Below are 24,391 nucleotides of genomic sequence, written 5' to 3'. Positions count from 1 at the left end.
TGGGGACTCAGTTATGGGGAACATGGGGAAGGTGGTTCATACCAAAGAATTGTAAAGAGCCTGGCCAGTGTTGTTTTAGAATATCATTGTGATTTTGTCTTCAGCCAAAGGAACTGGGAGATAAGGAAGTTTAATCTAGGCAAAATATGAATACAGTAATTTTGCAGGTACTAAATTTTGAGAGACCATTAAATTTGATCGTTTAAAAAATGCTATCTGCTTACATATCGACATTCCAAAACTAATGTAATTGTGCATTTTTTTTATTTTTTCAGGAATATGTCCCGCACTATTATCCGAGAAGCAGGCATATTTGTCTTCGCAGAGGTGGCTGATATGGGATTAGTGCTCCAGTGGGACCAAGGCACACGTGCTTACCTCCGTCTTGATGCATCTTGGCAGGGCAAGGTATGTAGTCTTCAGAGTAACAGCATTTGCTGAATAGCAGAACCTTTTAGATTAATATATGCCTCTTTGGTGCATGAAGGAGACACAATAATCAGCTTGTATTTTACTCATCTTAAGCTTTCCACCAAGGGCAGTGTGACCAAGAATACTCAAGAATAAGTAAAAGTGTGGCCTCATCAGAGACACCTATATCATTATTATCATCATTGTCATTAGCAGCAGCAGTAGTGTTATTGTCATTTTCGTTGTCACCTTCACTGCCACCATTGCCACTCAAATTACTGCTTAAAAGATAGAGTCGTGTAGGATCCAGAAAAACAGAAAGAGAAAGCATAAATGTAGGAAGACTGCTATTCAGGACATCCTGTAAAATATAGTACAATAGTTCCAGTCTTTATTTTACTTCTCCTTTGTACTTCATGTGGATCCTATCCCACCTGATTTCATGAAAGAAGTTATAACTTGAAGGAATTGACAAACTACACTGGAAGCCTAGAAGTAAATGTACAGAAAGTATAGTAAGCCACAGCAATATGGAATTTTTACATTGTTACCATGGAGCACAGTGACATGCCAGTACAAGCAAACATGGGGAAGAGCAAGTGTTCTCTTTTCCACCCAAACTAAGCCACTTGCAGATTGCAGAAAGATCCAGTTGTATTAATTCTGAACTCCAAGCCATGACATGGAGTGTTTAATAGCACAGCACTACTGTCATTATTGTGCATTTTCAAGCTAGAAAACATCGTTATCATGCACTTGAGCTGATTTCTGCTGACAATTATGGTGCAGTGTCTGTGGTTTCTGATGGCTTTGAAAGATTCAGAGATATGACCCTACTTGAGGAGTTCGATCTCAGGTGATAGAGACCACTATTTCTCCACCACCCAGCCTCAGGAACCCTTACCTCTAGCCCATCTTAGTCTCTCTGTGGTATGTGTTAGTTTCTTATTGTACCCTTTTCATCATTTTCTACTAACAGAATCATGCCTGTGTGTGTTTCTGATACTTACCATAATGGTATGTATGTATTTAGTGGTTCTAAATTGTCATTTTGTTTCGTTTCGTTTATAAAGACTCCAGCATGCTTGCATGAATTGGCCCTGGTCACATAATGGCGGCTGTCCATGCTGCTTGATCTCTGGCAGCCTCACTATTCAGTCCCTTATGCCTGTGGTCACACTCAATGACCTCGTCCCAGGTCATTTTCAGTCTACCCCTTGCAGCCCTACCCCCATTGTTAAACCTTTTCACTTTCTGTACCCAGTTGTCATCCCCCATCTTCCCCACATGCCCAAACCATCTCAGTCTCACTCTCTTCATAACAGTACCAATACACTCCAGTCCCATCCCACCTCATAACTCTTCCATCACAAACATAGCACCCATAGGATCTATGCTTTCATTATCATATAATACACTTAGCCCTGTGGTCCTTCCATTGCTGGAAACATTTTCGGGATCACCAACAAAATCTTTGTCATATATGTCTTTATCCAATTTTTGTTCTCAATTCTCAAACCCTTCAGCAGCATCTTAAGTTTAGGAGTTAGGCAAAAGTCGCAGGGTGTTATATCTGGACTAAGGAGCCTGGTAGGCCTGTGTGATCCAATGTTTGGCCATATAATCTGCAAAAACAAGAGCTGTGAAAGACAAAAGACTGGCAGCTCCTCCACAACATTGTTCCAGCCCACTCATCCCATCTCATCGAGGAGAGATAGATAGATAGATTGATAGATACAGGTTGGTAGGCAGATAGATAGAGATATAGGTGTTAGTTTCATAGACATTAACCCCTACACGCGAGGTGTTTTCCGATGTTGCACACTCTTCTCTATGGGAAATATCTGTGATGGAAAAAAATAACATTACTTCAAACCCTAATATCTGCCAAACTAGCAGCTAGAGAAAAAATTTAAGATGCATAAGACTCACCAACTCTTGCTTTTTCATATGAAAGCATCCCCATGTCTCCAGGTGGTCCCATCGATGAGTAAGGTAAGTTAAAGTTTAAAGGGTGGCAGGAAGACACTTTCAGCTCTAAACCGGCATTGCTCTGCGCCCAAAATTGCGACAGGTATACATGTCAGCCGTTGGTTAGGGATTAGACATAGTAAATGTAGAGATCTTTCAAACACTTAGAGGAAAAAAGTCTGTAATTCTTATGGTAGAGGAGAGTGTGCTGTGTAGAATATGATAATAGAAAGGATGGACGTGAAGGGGGTGGCTGATCTGAAGGATGATAGGTTTCGAAGGCCAAGGAGATGGCTTTGTGTGATAAATGAACATGCAAAATTAACAGATAGAGATTAAGGAAGTAGATGTGACAAAGTATAGATACAGATGGATGAAGTATATATAAATATGGATGTGGTAGGTTTCATTCAGTCCTTCCCATTTTCACATCATGGTTTGTGGTACAGGCATTTTTTATACTGTATGTATTTTTATAGATAGATTTTGGATGTGTTTACATCTTAGGTGTAACCAGTGAGGTAGTTGTCGTGGATGATAATGGATGTTGGCCCATTTCAGTAGTCATTCTGTTGATAATTTTCATGCATTTGGGGTTTCTGTTTCATAGTTTCTGTATCCCCCCACCCCTTTATTGTTTGTGGGGGAAATTAGATGCTGATGATGTAAATGAATTTGCTGTGCTGCATATTACCAGGTTCGAGGTCTATGTGGAAACTACAATGGAGATGAACAAGATGATTTCCAGACTCCATCTGGTGGATCAAGTGAGGTGTCAGTGCGCATCTTTGGTGACTCATGGCGTCTTCAAAACTACTGCCCTGACAGCATGATAATTAAGGTACAGTAGGCTGCTGTAAAATTTTCACCAACATTGGTACACTCCTTCATAGTCTTTTCAGCCATTAAATATTCAGTAATTGCACTTATTTTTTAACTGTCATGCCTAAGTCAGTAATTCAAGCTGTACCATCCTTTCAACCCTGTAAAATCTACAGAAGTACTGAATTTAAGCTTACAAAATATGTTCTGGTAGGAACAAGGAGGAATGCTTTGGATTACTGTGTGGAAGAAGTTTGACTGGAGTACAGTATACAGTAGACCCCTGTCTTTTGTGGTTATTGGATCCATAAAGACTGCTGTGCAAATTGAATACCACAAATCATTGTGTAAGAACGATTGTTATTTAGCTAATGTGGGGTAGGAAAACCCAAAATTTTCCTAAGTTTCTGTTCTGTCCCTCTTGGAAAATGGATCCCGAACCAAACACATGGGTAAAAACATTGATTATCATTGGGCATAAGAACCATAGATTGAACAAGAATATAAATGACCAGCTAACTCTGCTTAATATACTCCCTCTGGATAACAAGGGTTGCCTGCAGTTGGTACACCTGCTTTATACATGGACTGCCACACATACCAGCTCCCTTCCCTGCCCACTTTGTTCTTAACCTGTATTCTGTATGTTCCAGGATACATGCAGCCTTCACCCTCATAGAAAGGTATGGGCAGCAAAAAAATGTGCAGTTCTCAAGAGCTCTAACTTCACTGTCTGTCATTCTGAGGTACCTGTGGAGCCTTACATAGAGAGGTGAGATCACTAAAGCAAATGTCATTACCTGTGGAGCCCTACATAGCAAGGAGAAATCACTAAAGTGAATCATGTCTGTTCTGCATGGGAAATTGGAAATGTATTTGGCAGAAGGTGGTGTGAAGTGAAGAGAAGAGTTATAAATATTGTTGTCGACATGCTCAGTATTTACAGTAGAGTATATATAGCAAATGGTGTTGTGAGAGATGTCAGAATCAGAATTGTGGAAAGTGGGGTGGAACTTGTGATGACTGGTGAAGGTTGGAGTATTTTATACCTGACTAGCTGGAATACCTGGTGTTGCCCAGGTAAAACCCTGTGATTGTGCATACCAGCATTACCTAGGACCCTGGATGGCCACTCTCCCGATGGGAGAGTGTAAATGTTAAAAAAAAATTCAATTTCTTGTTTGTGACCAGATTTAACATTTGAGTGACTATAATTCTAATGCTGTATCATTGTGGAGGAATGATTGTGTTGTTTGCATTGTGTGTTTATGGGTGAATGTATTTAATGAGGTCTCCTCCATGGCCCTTAGTTATGTCTAAGTGAATGTGAGCCGTGTCCGATTTGGGGGGGTCTGTTTTGTGTGTGTGTGTGTGTGTGTGTGTGTGTTTTGTGTCTTGTACGAATGTTGTGTGTCTGTTGTGTTCATGAAGGACTTATTCTGTTTCTGATTTTTTTTCTTTTTATGTATGCATGCATTCTTGCATGCATCTGTACCTCATACAGCCCTTGCATTCTCATTCTCTTGATGTATATTGTCTTCAGGAATAAATTGACCATTGTCAACAGGCCCCATAGTGTTTGATCTCATTGAAGGACCATTGGCTGATGTCAGGAAAGTCCTCCTTTTTAAAAGTGCTACATGCACTAAAGAGAGGCATTGCTTTAGCCTCTCAAAGAGGGGATTGCATGATATACAGGTGCATCATCAGCATTAGGGAAAGAGTGGGAAAGGCAGTTGAGACAGTAAGTGGTATTTGGAGGATTGATATGTGCTGTGTTCATACTGGAGAGGAATGTCAGCTAGGAAGATGAGTGGTAAGTGTGATAGATAACAGGCTTTATCAGAAAGGAAGGAATATTGGCCTTGGAGGAGTAGAGATCATATTTGCTAAGAGATGACTGGAAAGTGTTATGAATGTGTGTGGGGTGAGTGACAGAATAATACAGCAGTTTTGAAATAAATGATTGTTAAGAGACTGCTCTTGGTATTATGTGGACAAGTTGGATTAGATAATGAAGTTACAGATTTTTTTTTGAAGAATTTGGTGCATGTTGGGGTACAGATGCTGGGAAGACTGTGGTACTGGACTTTGATTTGAACAGAGACACAAGATAACAACTGATACGTGGAGGGTGGAGCTATAGAGCATGGAATGTAGAGAGGGGAGAAAATTCTTGGGTTTGACAAGGTACAGAAAAGATAGTTTATATTTTTAAAAGAGACAGATTAGACTGATAGTATGTGAGTGTGCTGGTGTCCATTGTCAGATTGATTTTTTTTTTTTCCCAAGGAAACTAGACAAAGTTAGGGATGCTACAATCCATGCTACAGTCCATCTGTGCAGGTGAAGAGTGTTGTCACAGCATAAATCCTGCAAAACACAGAGACAGTATTGGAATAAAGTGAACATATAATGGTACTTCAAAATGTCCTGCCCTTAGGGGAATTGCATCCCCACCCTCTCTTATTGTTGATTATGGGCATGATTATGTTAATCAACAAAAGTCATGCAGTGTACATTGTTTATGCATGTACTGGGTGTATTTCTTGCAGGTGTCAGTTTGATGCTTGTGGTTGTGACACGGGTGGGGATTGTGAATGTCTATGTACAGCCATTGCAGCATATGCACACGAATGCAGCCTACATGGCATCTACATCAAGTGGCGCACACCACATCTCTGCCGTGAGTAATTTTCTCTTGTTATGGATTGTCTCAGAGAAGAAAATAGTGTTTGTTGTAATGTGTATATTGATTCAAAGAATATTTTTTCTTTTTCCATAAATGTATGGGAATCATAAAGTTGAAAACATGATTGCAAGTGCTTAATTTTTTCTCTGTACCTCACCAGCCATGCAGTGTGATGAGTCCTGTGAGCACTATGAACCCTGCATCCCCACATGCCCTCTGGAAAACTGCGACACCCTTCTTGACCCCCATCCCCCCTTGTGCATCCAGGATTCATGTGTAGAAGGTTAGTGCTGCATTATATGCACTGTTAAACAGTTATTTGCAGGGAATTTTATTATTACAGTTGATTCATTTCATTCATGGTTTTATGGCTTTGGACCCCTTGTGCAAAAGTGGTTATTTATGAACACTGTGTTGTTGGAATACTTTTTTAAAAGATGCAGTACAGTATTGTCTCTTTGTATGATGAGGTTACATCAAGTGGAGACCCATAGCATAGTGATTTATCATAAAGCAAGGTCAGTTAACCTTGGTTCAGTGGGGATAGGAGAGGGCTTGTGACCAAATACAGTAACCTAAATTCTACGAGCTGTGAAGCTCATATTTCCAATTTTGTTTTTACTCCAGTGACCTTAAGTCTTTCCCCCAGGATGTGCAAAAGATGTGTGTCCAGGAGGTCAGGTCTACAAGAGTGCCAATGACTTGGAATGTATCCCCAGAGTTGACTGTGATAAAAAGTGTCTTGAAATAGATGGAAGAGTCTATATGGAGGGAGATATTATATCACAGGATGACTGTCATACATGGTAAGATATGCTTTTTTCAAACCACACGCTGTAACAAACCATTAGCGATAGGACATTCATATTAGCAAAATCTTTTAGCCAACAACCCCCTCCACAAGAACTGCCCAATGCTAAATATAGTTTCTTAGCAATATTCTCTGTCCTCCACTCAACACTACAATTTACAAACACATATATAAACATATAGTCACCACAGCCATCCAAAACCTTCAGTCAAACATCATCCTTCAAGAACCATCACCAGACATACACCCCTCAGAACCTAGTCTACCCAGAGAGACACAGTTGTACCTAGTCAGACCACAATGTACACCAACAGAAAATGCGACTCACAAGCAATCCACTTTGCCCACATTGTATCACACTTACTCACCATATGCATCACATTACAGTGACATATGATGCTTGTTGTCACAGAATCACCTCCAAGCTGTGTGTGGGGGGGGGAGGGAAGGGTGAGATGCAGGTAGGGTTGGAATGATGGAGATGTGTAAGAAAATAAGGATACTGTATGGTTTTAACATCCCTATGCTCTTGCCCTTTTCCTTATTTATTGTGTTATTTGCTGGTATCCTCTAGGCCTGTTCCAGCTGTCAGTGAAGCTTGATTCATGTGTGATTTGATGATTGCACTATCGTACATGAGAGTCTGTGCTGTGATACAATGGCTCTAATCTGAAGCAGAAATCTTTTGGCATAGTACTGGTCAGTCAGTCAATCTGTTAAGTAAATGATGCTGTGCTTCCTCTTAAGGAATCCCCATACTGAAGCTGGCATTGGTACTGCTGATATTTTATACAGACTGGGAGCAAAATCAAGTGCTCACAGTTAGCAATTACTTCTGAATACTTTTTAGAAACTATTAAGAGAAACAAATCTGTAATGATTAATGTGATTTTAAACAGTGTGTGAGTCTCAGCTTCAGTTTTCACTCTGGTTACCTCAGGTTTAGCATCCTGCTGAAGAGTGATACTTGTGTGGCTAATTATTAAGGTTGTAGCCAGATTTCACTTTTATGGTGTATAATGGTAACCAACTGTCTACTACAGTTGAATTAATATCCCTTCTGGGTAGTATACTAGGACTTCGTCACTCTGTTCTCTTTTGGTGCATACAGTCACCCACACTAGCATTCCTACATTTATTCATATTTAGACAGTCGTAAATTTAACTGATTCGCACACCTTTACATTTTATGAATTGTTATATACAGCAGTGCATACACCTTCCTTTGCTGTCTCAGTCTCATCCACTCTAGCACACATTCCTACTCCATAGTGTCATTCTTTCACAAACTTATCCATCCATTTGGTCCTAGTCAACCCACATATATCCACAATTGCATTTTCCAGATATTGCATAATATCCTTTTCTCCATCATTTGTGCCCCATATGTTCCTTGATCACCATCTGTATCTAGTCGTTTGTCTGATCTGTAGTTATCAACTATTGGTCTGCACATTTTGCAAAGCCTTGTCATTATTTCCATGGCATACAGGGAACAAATGGGTTTAATGATGTGGTTATCATGTGGTCTAGTAAATGTTTTCATGGTTTACAGGAATCCATATGGCTTGTCACCCAGTAAAGGGTCACCTGAGGGTAGCTGTACACTGAATGGGTGGATAATAACTGTTTCCACCTACTCAGAGTCATAAATAATAGAAATGTAGACATTCCCAGAATAAAGTCCTGGCCATTCCTTTGGATGGTACTGTACTGTTAGTATCTGGGTCTGGTTTTCAATTTATCTTTGTGTCTGACTTTAGCTTGATAACTGAAACCATCGTGGTATGTGGAAGCAGACTATGAAGCCCCAGATAAACTATGCATATCTCATGTAAGAAGAGAGATCTCCCGTACTTTTGCACTTGTCTGGTTTTTATTGCCCTTAGTTCCTTTGACCACGAAGTAATTCTTTACACATGCTCTGCTCCAGTTGTGTTTATGTGACTGCTGTATCACTCCCCAGCACATGCTCCCGCAAAAAGAAAATTTGCCGTGGAACTCCATGCCTTACTACCACCCCAGTTCCATTGACCACTGCTGCTTCATCCCCTCGGGTCTACACTGTGACCCCACCTGCCATGTTAACCACAACTGAAGAAGTCTGGGAAGTAGATTGCAGGAGTGGATGGACAGAATGGCTGAGCCAGGACAAGCCCATTGTTTTACGTCAAAATTCTGACATTGAGCCAGTCCCAGAAAGAATTAAGAAGGTGAAGCTATCGTATGTGTGTCATATACTTTATACCTGGGGTTCCCAACTGGGGGAAGAAGTTTGGGGGAATTTTGGACATTGAAGGGAGAGAGAGGGAATAAATAGATAAGGCCAGAATGGCCAAAGAAGCCTTTCTGATGTGCTGTTATTTATAGATTTTATGTAATTATAGTAAAATTCATTTTGGCTTTTATTATGTGCTTTTTAAGAGTAGGTACTAATTTAGGTCCTCATTACCATAGTACAGAAAAGTACAAAATCTCTAAAATAATCCCAAAACTTTGTAAAAAATCTCCATACCTTGCCAATACATTTAAAAATGTAATGCTTAATGGAGGCAGATAACTATAATCTCTTTCATCTAGATTCATTTAAAATAGCTCCCAAGGGGGGAGGGGGAATTCCTCCCTTTAGGAGATGAGGGGGGAGGTAAATCATTGAACCTTTCTGGCAAAAATAGAAAACCAGGAAATGTTGGGAATCTGTGATTTATTCATGTTGAGATAATTTATCATATCTGAGAGTTAAAAATGTGGTACAGTATGCACAACACTAACTGAAGTTTAACTTTCAGATTAAAGGCAACAGTGGATTCTGTGCTCGGAGCCAGATGGTAGATATCCAGTGTCGCAGTGTAGGAACTCATAAACCTCACACCGAGCAGCCAGGTGTCACTTGCACGCTGGAAACGGGTTTGATATGTCAAGGCCCATCTGATGCCCTGCCTCAGTCTGCTTGCTGGAACTACGAAGTGGCATTCCTTTGTGACTGTAGTGGGTATCGTTAAAATTTTTTATTTTGCGATTGAATCATCATTTTAATCATCCTCATCCTGTTCCAATTATTATATATTAGATGTATTGGATTCAGACATATGAAAAAAAAATGAAATAGAACTAACTGACTACGCACCATAATTGGGCTACAGTTCCTTACACTTATTGTTATCAACAGAAAAAATATAAATCGGAAAAATATCACCATTATGCCCAGTGAAAAGGGCCACACAACCATTCACAAAACATTCAAGTCTTAAAATTTTGGCTCCAGCTCACAGGCAGAACCATTTACATATTACTGTATTTTTCTTGCATTGTGAGAGGTGGGGCCCTGCCAAATCAGCGTCCTAGACTCACTGTTGTCAGGGCAGTTGCAGGAACAGCCTTGGGAGGGGGACACTCTCCCTACTCTTTAAACAGTACATCAGATCAATGATATGCTGCATCTCCCAGACTTGGGCCTTCTTCCTATCTAACACCCACTACAACGTCTTGCAGACCCTACAGAACAATTTTATTACTGCCTACACCAATACCACTCACACACCTCATTTACACTTTTAAACCACATGCTCAGTACCCATCTGTTTGTCTCCCCACTCCCACTCTTGGTTCCAATTGTAGGACACACACACACACACACACACACACACACACACACACACACACACACACACACACTCTCTCTCTCTCTCTCTCTCTCTCTCATTTATTATAGGGCATCATATAACTCTGTAGACAGCAGTTCCTTAAAGGCTACTATTCCACCTAGACCAGGGATGACTTTTGAATTGTTCTTGCTGTCTCTGGATGCTTTTATTCAGCTTAGGATTGGCTTTTGGAACTGGAGGGGTTAGATAAGGAATTCTTATTCTTATTCTTATTAGTAGTAGTACCAGATCAGTCCCAGTCTATCTGCATGAATAGACTCATTAACTGCAGGCAAGCAGTTGTCCCTGTAGGGTTGTCCTGTGCAGCAAACCGATGTTTTCTTGTGGTGACGCTCCTTGCTGCGATTAGGTGCAGGGAGGAATGTGTAGGTTACGTTCGTGGATGGATGTCACATATGCAACTCTCCACCCAGTTAACATGGGCACCATAGTAGGCTCCACATCACCCTGTTCTATGTATCTATTGCTAGACGCCTTAATCCCGTAGGGGGTAGCCATAAACAAATCACCTCCATGTCACCCTGTCCAAAGCAATTTCACTGCCCTATTCCAAACTCTTCCCCCCCTCTCATATACCTCTCCACTCCATCCCTCCATCTCATCTTTGGCCTCTCCCTCCCTCTCCCCCCTTCCACCTCACTCACATATACTCTTCTTGTCAGTCACACTCTCCATCCTCTCCACGTGGCCAAACCATCTCAATTTATTTCTCCTAACGCTTTCTACCACATCCACTTCCACACCCTGTTATTTGGTTACCACCCAGCATTGTAAATGGTTTACTGGGTTACAGGAAGTGATCAGGCATATCACTTAGTGTAGAATCATCTGAGGAAATAGTAAGCATGGTTGCTACCACCTACTATCAGATTTGGCATTAGGAGACTCCTCTAGTACCAGAGACATTTCCAACGCTGAATACAAGTGTTTGGTAACAGCAAAAATAAACTAAATAGGATTTCACTCACATTCTGCATGTGAGTTCATGTGATTTTAATAGCTGGTGTAAGAAAGTAGTTGTGAGAAAATGTTTCCCCTTGAAATGATATTAATGCATTAGTATTGCTATATGAATGAATTATAATGTCCACTGTAGAATATTACATTTTGCCAAGCATAAGTAATTAGATGTTTTTAAGAGCAGAACATTGTCTCTTATGAATACAGACAGAATGTGGCAAAAGACAGATTGTGGTGATTTAGCTGTTGATAGGCAGCCTGTTAATAGTACTTTCATAACATTTGTCAGGAGAAAGCAGATATTGGAAAAGAAACAGTACTCTCCAAGAAGACTAAAACTGATACAGCACTGTATTATACTAAACAGTGTTTATTATGATTTTTTTTTTTTTTTTTTTCTTACAGGTGTGACCACTACTGAGGCCACCACCACTCCAACCCCAGCCTCGCCTGTCACCCCGCCCCCGATCTTCACTCCCTCTATGTGAGTGTGATAAGGAAAATTTACTTACAGTATTATGGTATTTAGTTTAGCCCTTTATTGTTTATATTAGTGCCAGAAGCAAAAATGAACATCCATGGAAGATGTATGGTGATGACTTGATGTTATTGCAGAGAGTGAAAGGGGGGCTAAGGAAATATTTAGGAAGTGGAGGGACTGAATGAGGCACGTGAGTTTGAGATTAAATGCGGATAAAGCAAAAATGATGATATCTAAGGTTGGTAGCAGTACTCTCAAGGCAGAGGGAGTGTGGCCATGTGCAATTTATCACAAGGGTGTGTGAAGTAACTCCATCTTGTGCAGTGTTTGTAATATGTGGGTGCATAAGAGATGTAGTGGTATTAGAGTTAGGCTGTGAATTAATGCTGATTTTGTGTGTGTGTGATGTGTTGGGGAGAGCATGAAGAAATTAAGTGGCATTAAAGGATTGTTCTTGCTGGAGAGTCTATTGAATGTGTGGAGGAGTTTCGCTATTTGGAAGGCATGTTATGTGCTGGAGGAGGGGCACTTTTTACTGGATCTGGTCAACTTTCTTCTAGCATCTTGTTCACTCATGTTTAATATCAGTCACATATTTTGTTACATGTCCTCACTTGGAAACTTCCAGTACCATCATCTGCCATATAATATTTTTTACTGTAGTGTAGATAAGCGCTGGAACTATACTTAAACTGTCCTGTACTGTAAAATGCCTGTTGGTCGAGTGAATTAAAATGCCGCATTTGGATGTGGCCCATAAAGGTTAGATTCCTAGGTGTTGCTGGGGTTTCTTGCTCAGGTAGTATCTGTGAGGGATGAGTAACTTAGCCATTGAAAGTTATGCTTCTGAACCAGAAATCACAAACTTATGATCAGTTTCCTCTTGTATTTCAAATTTTTATTTGCAGGAAGGACTAGGAAGCTTTAGGATCCATTTGTCTCTTGTTCATTCTTCAACATCTGTTTTTCATAATGAGAGAGAAATCATCACAGTCTGTTTTTTGTTTTTGCAGAAATAACAAGAAAAGGAAATCGCAGAGACTTTCAATGTCTTTTGATCCTCCTACAAACAAAAATCTTACTAACAAGAGGGAGTTGATTGTATGTATGTTCAAGAATCCTACATCTGCTAGGGCAGTACTGGATTGAATGATTGATGTATGACACAGTGCAGTGTCTGGTCAACTCCTCTTCCCTTCTTCCTTTTTCAGTCTACCTGCCACACCACCAAGCCACCTGACATGTGAAGAAGAGGGGTGGACACCATGGTTCAATGCTCATTATCCAAGCACTGATGGAGAGTTTGAAACTCTGACTGAGATACGTAAGGTAGGGAAAAGCTTTTGCATATCTCATAGGTACAGTATACTGAAAGTAAGATGTCATGGTTTCTTACTGTTGCTTTGATTATGGCATGTTATGTTTGTGATAGGCTGTTATTTTTTCTGGGTAAATCACCTTCAGTATGCTGGTTTCATTAGACAGAATTAATTTTGTGTTGGCCACCAAACTAGTTTCATGTTTGAAATTTAATGGGATGCTTTTTCTTTCATCCTAGTCTCATGCACTTTGCCCTGACCACTATATCTCTGCGGTGGAATGTCGACCAGCACGTGGTGGTGACACAGAATCATTTGTTATCTGTGACAAGAAAGGTGCACGCTGCAGGAATAATGGTATGTTCATGGCAGAATTTGAGTTGTGTAATATTTAAACTATAATGGAACTACAGTGCCATACTCTTTTCACTATAACTTGGCCTAGAATTACCATCTTTCCATCGTGAATGCTGAGTTGTAACAGTAGAATATAATGAAGTCATGAATAAGTACAATGAAAAGTATGTAGGACTGCATTATTGTCTTTTTCTGCCATTGAGGTATGTGAGATAACCTACAAAAAGAAGAAAATCTGGGCCAGGTTTAGGTGAAACAGTTGTAGTATATTCCAGAAGTTGTTTCATATTTCAGTATATTGTTTTGAGGGAAAAAAAAAAAATTACTGAAGGAGAGCTCACTAACTGATAAAATAGTGATTTGGATGTGGAAGATTGATATGAATCGAGACCCCTGGAGAGAGGAGAGATAGAATATTGCTAGATAATCTATGCCTGTTTTAAAAGGCAGTTGAAAAAATGGTGACATCAAATGGGGATGTAACAGCCTCATCACTCAGCAATTGTATTGTAAGCAGCCTTAGGCTATAGTTATTTATGACACAGAAGTTGAGGAGAATATACCTAATATTTATTTTTCTTGTGATTAATACCCTGAAAGAAATTAAAGAACCTTGCCGTAGATCTCTTCTCAGTGTTTACATTGGAAAGAGAATCTTCAGTGATGATTTCTTATACCAGTTTGGCTTGATTTGACAGCACCTTTTCAGAAGTTGTATTTACTTTCACAGCCCTTTCTTGTGCTTCCCTTAACTCTCTCTCTCTCTCTCTCTCTCTCTCTTAAATGTGTCTGACTCTGGGCAAAGGCTTCAGGACCTATTTCTCAGGGCCAGTGGTCAATCCCAAGGTTCAGTAGTCCTCCTACACCTCCACATGTCACCACTTCGGCACTAACACCAGCTGTCCATGTTGAATACATGCTAGGGCTGTCTCATACAGGACTGGTATATGTACTAGCAGCAGTTCTTTTACATGTTGGCGGGTCTTCTGGTAGATCAGGGAAGTCTCCTTTTATGAAATTCGAGTCATTAAACTGTTCCCTGCCCCAGCTGGGATTCGAACCTGGGTCCATTAGGACTGCAGGCCGCCTCTCTACCGATTCAGCCACCGCCTCTAAACACCTCATATTCTTCATTTCCCTTGCCATTAACTTCAATAAGATTTTCAATAACTCCAGGATCAAATCCTCCCTCCACTCCTTCTTTTTCCCTTTTCAGTACTGTCACTTTCTCTTCAAGTTTTGTAGCTCTGACAAACAGGGTTTTAATAATTTCTCACAGGCTTTCCTTCCTTGTGAATCCCTCAGAATCATTCCTTTTCCATTCCAGGTTGGATACCATATTGTTTGTTTTCTTGGTTGATAACAGCGCTACTAACACTTACGTCACTAAGGAACACTTCACAAAGAACATCATTTTCAGATTTACCAGAAAGGTCAGGAACAAATTTAGGGACATATAGTTCAACCAGAGCTCAATCCTGATCAACTAGAACTAGATACTCTATTCATGATGTATAGGAAGAGCTCCCCCAGGCACATCTTTTCTCCTTCTACTATGTGTGTGTGTGTGTGTGTGTGTGTGTGTGTGTGTATTTACCTATTTGTCGTATACAGGAATTGAGCTAAGTTCGTGTTGTCCTGTCTCCGTATCTACATTTATCCAGTCTGCTTTTAAACACATGAATGTTTTTTGCCTGCACCACCTCCTTGTCTAAGTCATTCCAAGTACCTATGTTTCTTTTTGGGAAACTGAACCTTTTAAGATCATTAGACATCTACTTCTCTTCAACTTGAAGTCATGTCTTCTTTTTCGTCCTTTGTCCAGCACAAAAAGATCCTCTCTGTCCGTCTTTTCCAGTTCTCTTACACATCTAAACATCGTGATCAAGTCTCCTCTTTCTCTTCTGTCGTGCAATGTTGGTAACTTCAGTTTTTCCAATCTCTCCTCATAGGCCAGTTCCCTTAAGTATGGTATCATCCTTGTAGCCATCCGTTGAACCCTCTCAGGTTTATCAGTGTGCTTCTTCAAGTGAGGTGACCATATCACAGCTGCATACTCTAGTCTTAGCCTTATCATGGTCAGTATCAGCTCCCTCAGCATTTCCTCGTCCATGTAATTAAAAGTCACACTTATGTTGTTCAGTAATCCATAAGTGCCTCCAGTGATTCTGCTCATATGCTTTTCTGGTGACAAGTCATCCTGAATAATCACTTCCAAGTCCTTCTCATCTTTTCTTTTATCAGCTAATTATCTCACTGCAGTCTTGTGTTTGTATACGAAAGGTGTAATAATTTTATATGATAAAACAAAATTTTAATTGTGTAGATTTTTAATTACTAATTTTTTCTTTTATAACTTCCTTTTGCCAGTTGGTCAGCAGTACTGCCAAGACTATGAGGTGCGTGTGCTATGCCAGTGTGAGTGTCAGGATGGATTGGGTCTGGAGGACTGGAGTATCCCTAATGATGCTATTACTGCTTCATCCATTCTCACCCCTGATGACAAGCCTCATGCTGCTCGTCTCAATGCTGACTGGGCTTGGACAGCAGCTGGCCAGGATAGAGGTGAAGGAGAATGGCTGCAGGTGGACCTTGGAGAGGTCAAGGAGGTAACCGGAGTGATTACACAGGGTCACCCATATCATGACCAGTATATAGAAGTGTTTGGCATTCAGTACTCTCCCACTGGGTCAGCTTGGCTGGATGTACAGGAACCAGGCGCAGCATATACCAGACAGTTTGTTGGCAACACTGATAGTTCAACACCAGTTACCAACATGTTCCCAGAGCCAGTGTTTGCCCGCTACGTTAGAGTCATCCCGATTGCCTTCCATGGTGCTGTGTCCCTCAGACTAGAGCTAAAAGGATGTGATGTACAGGCAACAACATTGACTCCTTCCCCAGAATGGACATTGCCTCCAGAAGCCACCACTACCAGACAGTATGAGTGTGTTGATGGGTGGACTGAATGGATGAACACTCACACTCCAAGCCCAGGTGACTGGGATGATATGGATGACTTACAGTCACTGTCAGCCAAGTATAGTTTCTGTGATGCCCACAATATTATTGCAGCTGAATGTCAAGCTGTTGGTCTAGGACTACCAGCTGAAGCACTTAACCAACATGGCATTGTTTGTAATGTCAACAGTGGTTTGCAGTGCAATGATGATCTCCAGGCACCCAACCATTGCAATGACTATGAGATTCGATTTTTGTGTGACTGTTCCCTCACCACAACTACACAGGCAGTTCCTACCCCTGAGGAAGTAATTTCACCTTCTACAGAAGCCCCAGGGATCCCAGAAACCTGCACCTATCAGGATCCACAGATTAAGGAGCATGAATATGACTGCCGTAAGTTCCACGAGTGTGCACCAACTGCAAGTGGAAGGAAGTACATCACTAAAGAATGTGGTCCAGGAACCTACTTTCATCCAAGATTGCTTGTTTGTGACCATGAGGCAAATGTTATTTTGGAAAGACCCGAGTGTGGAGAGGAAATCACTGTTCCATCTACAACCACCACATTCCAGCCATGCACTGGGGACTTCTGGACTGATTGGTTTAATGTTTCACACCCAGAAACAGACAATGGAGACTTTGAAACATTTGAAAAAATTCGTGAGCAAGGGTATGATATATGCGATGATATGTATATCCTTGATATCCAGTGCCAGTTCAGTCAGCAACAGAGACCTCCTTCAAGAGGATCCAAAGGACGAAAGTTTGGACGGAAAGGTCGGAAGGGTGGTGGAAATAGGATCTTGGACAGAATTACAGTAACTCAGATAGATTATACTGAGAGTGACGACCAATATGTTGAGTGCTCTACGTCATCAGGCTTGGTTTGTCGTAACTACCAGCAAGGATGGGGCAAGACTTGTGAGGATTATGCCATCAGGGTCCTTTGCTCTTGTGGTGAGTAAATGACAGATGCCTTCACAATCTTGCCGTAGCACAGCAGTTTCTTGCATAATACTTGTCCCGCTCAGATTTATATTTTTAATATTGCAACTTTTCTCATGGGAAGCAGAACACTATATTGACGCTTCACTTTATAGAATCCAGGGAGTAATGGAATGGAGAAAATTCTAGCTTGATTATTCTTTTACTGTATACATTGGTCACTTACTGTTGTTGGTTTTGGTTATTTGTGGGTTTGACAACCTGTGTTGTTAAGTCATCTGAAAAGAATTAGGCTCTGACATCTGGTGATATTTGGGAACACTACAGAGAGTTTTTAGGTAGTCACGTAGAGTAGTTAAATTATGGGTGTGGGGACCCTTCTAGAGTGGCATTAATTATTTGTGGCAATTCATGATTCCTGGGGTATTGTGTTCCCTAACAACAGGGACTAGTAAGGGTCCACTGAGCAGAACATACTTTGGTTTACAGATATTTTATTATTATTGTTCTCATATACAGTAGATATTGATATTTAAAACATGTATTATTTTTACTGTAATGATTGTGGTATGCAGGTAAGTTATATTCTTGATTTTAAAAAAAGTCTGTGCATCATTTTAACTATTCTGCCATTTTTCCCTCAGAGTCAACACGCCCAACCCCAGGTACAGCACCATCTACCACCCCTTACGAGGACATCCGTAATGTTACTGTTCTCACAACACCCTTTGTCGTTGACGAGAGTAGGTGTCTGTTACTGTTTACATCCAGTTTGTGTTGTAAAGCAATTTCTAATCCATTATTATTTTTTTCTGGCATGGAAAATGAGATACAGTACAGTATACTGTGTTCATGTTTATTGTGTGTGCTTGTTATGACTAAGTTTTTCTGTTGTGCACATATATATATACAGTACCTACATTATATATATGTATGTATATATATGTGTATGTATGTATGTATATTACTGATAGAGGTTGATTCAGTAGCTTTTAGGAAGGTTTAATAAGACACACATAGTTTTGCAGGATGAAGAATTCCATCTCCATATTGGTAGACTTGAAAAGGGTGTTATGTCCACTCTACTCCCTAATACTTCAAATTTACTATAAGAATTGAATGGTCATGTGAGGCTACTTACCATAATACTGGTATACCTCTATATACAATACCCCAAGATGTGAAACCCCGGCTTAACAATGGGAGTAGAAATGCCACCATACCATGCTCAAAGATGGCCAAACCCTGGTTTAATGATGGGTTTTGATTATTTTAAAACCGATTTTTATGATATCATAGACAAAAATTGTGTGTTTAGGTTGAATTATGAACTGTTTTTAGACATAGATTAATGTGTTTTAGCTATAGGTGGAGTGAACATAGTCATTTTGGGGTACAGGTTACTAAGCTTGATTTTTCGAAACTTATATTTGACGATTTTCAGATTTTAATTGTTGATTTTAGTGAGTTATTTACAGATGTTAGGCTTAGGTTAGCTTCGTTTACAGCTGTTTGGCCATTTATTGGCTTTAAACTTGTTTTTGGACTCATTTGGGTGGGTTTTGGACTTGGTTGGGGGGGAAACCCAAGGTTGAAAAACGCATCCCATTACTTTACATGTTAAATCTACCCCATTATACGATACCCCGCTTAACGATGGGTTTTTACTTAACCAATTACATCGTTAAACCCTGTACTTCCACTCATGTCTTGTTACCAGTGCAGTCATTCTGAATTTAGGTCAGTTCAGTAGTCATGTCTGTGATTGTATTTTAATTTTTGTGTGGTTTATATTTGTTCATAATTTTTCAATTTACACTCCTTCTTTGAAGACATTCTTTAGAAAATTTCTCTCATTCATCTTAAAACTTCATCCAAGCATTTAAACCCTTTGCTATGTGTAAACAAAGTGTTATCCACCTCATTGGTGTGTAGAATGTGATGAAAATGAACCTTTACCAGTTCAGGGTTTTCATGGAAATAAATTACAATATATTGCTTGTTGCAGTCCCCACAAAAACTGAGTTGAAGTCCAGAGAGGTGGGGAAAACAGGGGAAAATGAAAGCACCTGAAAAAATTCGCTCGACAAGATACTGGATTTCCCTTCAGTATGATGTAGAAACAAGGAAATAATTTTTTTTTACCATTCTTGTTTTTTTCTCAAAGCTTACTTTATTTAAAACTCATAGTACATTACTGGTGAGTGTTATGTTATGGCGTAAGTACATTAAATTTAATTTCAAGATTACACTGTTAGTTACATTCGTCTCTCCAAGAATTCTTAAAAGTATTTATTATATTTAAAGTTAACACTGTTAGAACATACTTGCTTATTTTGACTTCTCATGGATTCATTGTATAGAAGTCAAGCAAAGGAAGCATTGGGTTACTCCCTGCTGCTGTTGGTATCCTTTCTACAGATATTTTCTCTTGTAAGTGGAAATATAGGCAACTGTGAATCAAGGTCAGTTTTTTCCTTCACTGATAGATTGTAGAGGCACCTTTCACAGGTGTCCCACCCGAGCTGCCAAGGCCATTCCTTCCTATGGCGTGCTTTCACTCTTCACTAAGAAGCGAGCACACTTAATATGTTAGGAGTGACTGTGCAGGTGACAGAAGATACAAACAGAAGTACTGTATTATGAGTAAATAGCCTTGTTGTACCGTATCAGCAGTGCAGGACTTTCAAAACTTTAGGGAAAGTTTCAGGTGTTTTTATCCAGCACAGTGACATTCTAGTACTTTTCTCAGCTTTAACACTATCAAGATGAAATCTCTAACCTGCCTGAACTGTGTGTGTTTGGTGGGAATTCATAGATATTTAACCTTTTTTCCATCATGGGGTTTCCATAACCTTCCATTGGAGACTTTTTGTGTAGGTGTGAAAAACCATGTATCTTTGTCTTGGACTAACGTATTACTGCTAGCATTCCTTGTTGCAGCATGTCCAGCTGGGAAAATCCATATGGCGAGGGCCATCAGGTGTGACCGAATCTGTCACTACTACCGCTCCCTCCTACAAGAGAATGGAGTCTGTCTGGTAGGCCTGATTGTATATACTGTATATATATACTGTAGAGCTATGATATACATAAGCAGTCATCCTTCATTTTTTATGAGTTTTAGGGAATAGACACTCCTGCTATTAGCAAAAATGAGCAAAAAATGAAAATGTATTTAAAAAGGGTCCTCCACAGATATACATTAATATTAGTATTTGAAGTCTTAAGATCCTTTGCAGTGTCCCAAAACACCACCAGACATTAGAATCTACTAGCATAAGGTGCATTTGCAGATGGTTTGATTGCATTTATTGTCATATCTTTCCAAAATACAGTACAGTGTAAACCATAATGCATTTACTCTGACCTGACAAAGATCCCTAATCCCACGTAGGTCAGTTAATGGCAAAGGTTAGTTCACACTGATATGTGAAGTACCTGAGGACATTCATTCCTACTGCATAACCAAGGATTATTAAATTTCATCCAACCACAGTGTAGTATTCATGTTGTGTGAGTGACAAAGCTCATTTCAATAAAAACAGTTTTCCAGTCATGATCTTTCAGGAGGGGACAGCCCCATCACTAGATAAAAGATCTCTGAGACAGTGAATTTATGGGAGGGCAGGTATGGAGAATGAAAGACTGACTAAGAGGGTGTATGTAGGTGAGGTGGAGGGAGGGAGAGGGAGGGGTAGACCGAGGATGAGGTGGAGGGATGGAGTTGAGAGGTATATGAGGAAGGGGGGGGTGAGTTGGGGGGAGGGTAGTCAAATGGTGGGTGACAGAGCGACTTGGAGGCATTTTGTCTGCGGCCACCCTTTGCGGGATTAGGGCATCGGGCTATTGATAGATAGATAGATAGATAGATATGGCTTTGATATCTTAGTACATGTTTTTCAGTGGACTGTCATCTATAATACATTACGGGTATACCTTGATATATGATACCCTTAGTTGCGATACGCCATCATAACGATGGAGGTAGAAATACCACCATACCCTGCCTAACAATGGCCAAATCCTGGTTTAACAATGGGTTTTTATTTTTTATTTTTTTTAATTGATTTTGATGATATTTTAGACTAAAACTGTGTGTTTAGGTTGATTTATGAACTGTTTTTAAACTCTGATTAATGTGTTAATGTGTTTTAGCCATAGGTGGGGTGAACATTGTCATTTTGGGGTACAGTTTACTAAGCTAAATTTTTTCCAGATTTTTATTTGATAATTTTCAGATTTTATTTGATAGTTTTAGTGAGTTATTTACAGATGTTAGGCTTAGGTTAGCCTCTGTTACAGCTGTTAGGCCATTTAGATTGGCTTTAAACCTGTGTTTGAACTCATTCGGGTGGGTATAGAACTTGGTTTGGAGGGAAACCCAAGGCTGTAAAACACATCCCTATACAGTACTTTACATGTTAAATCTACCCTGATATACAATTCCCTGCCTAACAATGGGTTTTTACTTAACCAATTACATTGTTAAACTGGGGTATACCTGTATTTGGGAAGCATGATGCTCCCAGTGGTTCTTGGGGATGGTCAACCCCCTCCCAAAAATAAAAACGATCAGAAATAGGGGGAAAATTTGACTAAAACATTCCAGGTGACTTTGTCTAGTCACTGCAGACTTCTTCCACTGTACGTAATTTTCCAACCATGATTTTTTGGAGGGTCAGTGCCCCCCTCACCAAATTTTAATATTCTCATAATAGTGAAAGGAGTGCAGATATGGCTTTGGTATCTTAGTACATGTTGTACAATGAACTCTCATCCATAATGCGATATTTTGGGAGCTTGATACCCCCCCCCTCCAGTGATGCATGGAAGGGGCTAGCCTCCCTCTCAAAAATAAAAACCATGGAATGCCCCTGGCTCATTTGTTGGCCAAAACATGTTGGGCTTCTGCTGACAGTTCCATGTGGAATCTGTACCGGTAGGGAAACATCTGATATCCTTCTCCAGTTCATCAGCAACATACACAATGGTGGCACTAAGAGGGGACTTGGGGGCTTAAGTCCCCAAAACCCTCTCAGCTTCTCAGCTCACATTAATATTAAAGCAGGTTATTGTTCCTTTTAGCACTCAGGTCACCTCAGTCCCCGTTGCTGCCAGTAAGCGCCGCTAAAGCCCACCCTGTAAAAAAAAATCCTGGAGCCATCACTCCATGCACACCATGTTTATCATTGCCAAATTGTCCTCTTGGCTGTCTTTGTTGATCTCCAGGGGGCCTTTGACTCCACTTCTCACAAGGGCATCCTCTACAGACTCAACAGCCTTGGCACCATAACCTCTGTCCTTGCCTGAGTCCACAGCTTCTTGGAAGGGCAGTCCTTTGGTGTATCTCAGGAAAGGACATTCTCTATTCCCACCCAGGTTGGGAGAGAAATGCCTTAGGAAGCCCTTCTAAGCTCCTCAGTGTCCAGCTTTCAGACACCCTCCCTCCCACCAGACATGACAGTTTTGGTCTTTGTGGATATCCATCCCCTGCCATGAACCCCTGCTAGGAGAAGCCAGTCATCACCAACAATAAGCAGTGGATGCCTTTACCACCTGGGCCACCAACTGGGGTGCACCATCAACGCCGCTTACTGCGGAACCTACAAGTGACAGACTTGGCATATATTCCTCAGCCTCAGTGTAGACAGCCAATGACTCGTAGGCCAACCACATCCAGTACCTTCAATCAGCCTGTCTGAAGCATTTGAATGTTTGATGACGTTTTGATAGGGATACCCTTCTTTGCCTGTATTTTGCATATGTTTGGAGCAAACTATCACATAATTCCTTCTTCAGTGGATTGGCAGCCTTGACATACCTCAAGAGACTGGACATGGTCCAGAACACAGTTTTCTGCTTTGCACTCATTGCCTTCATGTCCTTCATTGGGATCTCCCTTGAAGCAGACTCTGGTATAATGTCCTTTACCACTTTTTGCTTAGAGCTGAGCTACAGGCTTCTTTGCTTAGTAGCTCTTCTCCCCAACCACCCAGTCTCCTCCCTCTACAGCCTCCAAACAGTCCTCCACCAGACCCCTAACTTGGGCACGACAGCCCTTCATTGTATGGGCTGTCCTGACCAACCATTCCCTGTCCCTTGATATCCCTTCCCCCCCATCCCCAGCCCCAGGGGTACTTCTCTTCCTTCCATCCCCTCCTTGGTGGACTTATCCCTACACGTCTCCCTCACCCTCTTGGTGCCCTTCCCAAAGTCAGTGGATGAGGTTCTAGCCCAACAGATCTTCCTGAGCATGATTTCTTCCTAGGAGAGGGACTTCATTAAAATATACATGGATGGCTCCCACTCCCCTCATTAATCTTTTGTCTCAGTGACCTACTTTGAAGATAACTGCCCATGCCAGATTTGGACTTTCACAAAAGCGAATGATGTCCTGTCCACAAAACTCTTGGCCATCCTCCAGGCAGTCTTGTATACAGATTCCCAGTTCTTTCTTACCTTGCTCCACTCTGCTGCTTGTCCCATATCCAGCTCATGCATGCCATTCTTGTCCTTTTCCTCTTCCTTACCTTTACCCTCTGGCAATTCCACCTTCAGTGGATTTCTTCACATGTAGGCATGAGTCAGCTGATGTGGCAGCAAAACAAGGATTGACCTCTGGCACAGTAGTAATTGTGGCCCCTGACCTATCTACCTTCTGTGGTCTGGTGCTTAATGCTTGTATAGCCCACTGGAAAGCATGTCTTGCATTTGACTTCTCAGTCTCCCACTTGGGGAAGTCTCAGACTCTGCAGCCTGCCCATGGGCCTGCCACCCATGCCAGAATTACACTGTTGTCATTGCCAGGCTGCAAATAGGCCACTCGGTTCACAGGCCATTGGTACTATCTGGATATGGTTGAGATCCTTTGATGTCAGTCGTGTTCCTGAATTGAGGAGACAATTGAATATCTACTGTAATGCCCAAGGTTTCACTCTTATGGCACTCTCCTATGAGAAGGCCTTGCTTCATTAGGTGCTTCTGCTCTGT

At 40.8% G+C, this 24,391-nt stretch overlaps 1 protein-coding gene across 1 annotated transcript in view; it reads left to right on the top strand.

The window, feature by feature from the left end:
* Nucleotides 1–24,391, top strand: part of Hml (hemolectin) — a 183,121-nt gene that overhangs the window by 78,221 nt on the left and 80,509 nt on the right. Inside the window, exons 28-41 of the mRNA XM_080268005.1 lie at nucleotides 276–408; nucleotides 3,080–3,223; nucleotides 3,858–3,976; nucleotides 5,760–5,890; nucleotides 6,057–6,179; nucleotides 6,546–6,702; nucleotides 8,674–8,920; nucleotides 9,497–9,704; nucleotides 11,738–11,816; nucleotides 13,025–13,142; nucleotides 13,372–13,489; nucleotides 15,860–17,410; nucleotides 18,043–18,141; nucleotides 20,342–20,439. Of these exons, the coding sequence (XP_080124131.1) occupies nucleotides 276–408; nucleotides 3,080–3,223; nucleotides 3,858–3,976; nucleotides 5,760–5,890; nucleotides 6,057–6,179; nucleotides 6,546–6,702; nucleotides 8,674–8,920; nucleotides 9,497–9,704; nucleotides 11,738–11,816; nucleotides 13,025–13,142; nucleotides 13,372–13,489; nucleotides 15,860–17,410; nucleotides 18,043–18,141; nucleotides 20,342–20,439 (3,325 nt within the window). The remainder of the gene's footprint in view (nucleotides 1–275; nucleotides 409–3,079; nucleotides 3,224–3,857; nucleotides 3,977–5,759; nucleotides 5,891–6,056; nucleotides 6,180–6,545; nucleotides 6,703–8,673; nucleotides 8,921–9,496; nucleotides 9,705–11,737; nucleotides 11,817–13,024; nucleotides 13,143–13,371; nucleotides 13,490–15,859; nucleotides 17,411–18,042; nucleotides 18,142–20,341; nucleotides 20,440–24,391) is intronic.

This window comes from Coenobita brevimanus, chromosome 26, assembly GCF_032717465.1.
Source record: "Coenobita brevimanus isolate Jiangsu-jjx chromosome 26, ASM3271746v2, whole genome shotgun sequence".
In the NCBI taxonomy this organism is placed as follows: domain Eukaryota; kingdom Metazoa; phylum Arthropoda; class Malacostraca; order Decapoda; family Coenobitidae; genus Coenobita; species Coenobita brevimanus.
The sequence above is the reverse complement of the archived record's forward strand: the minus strand, read 5'-3'. Positions and strand labels throughout refer to the sequence as shown.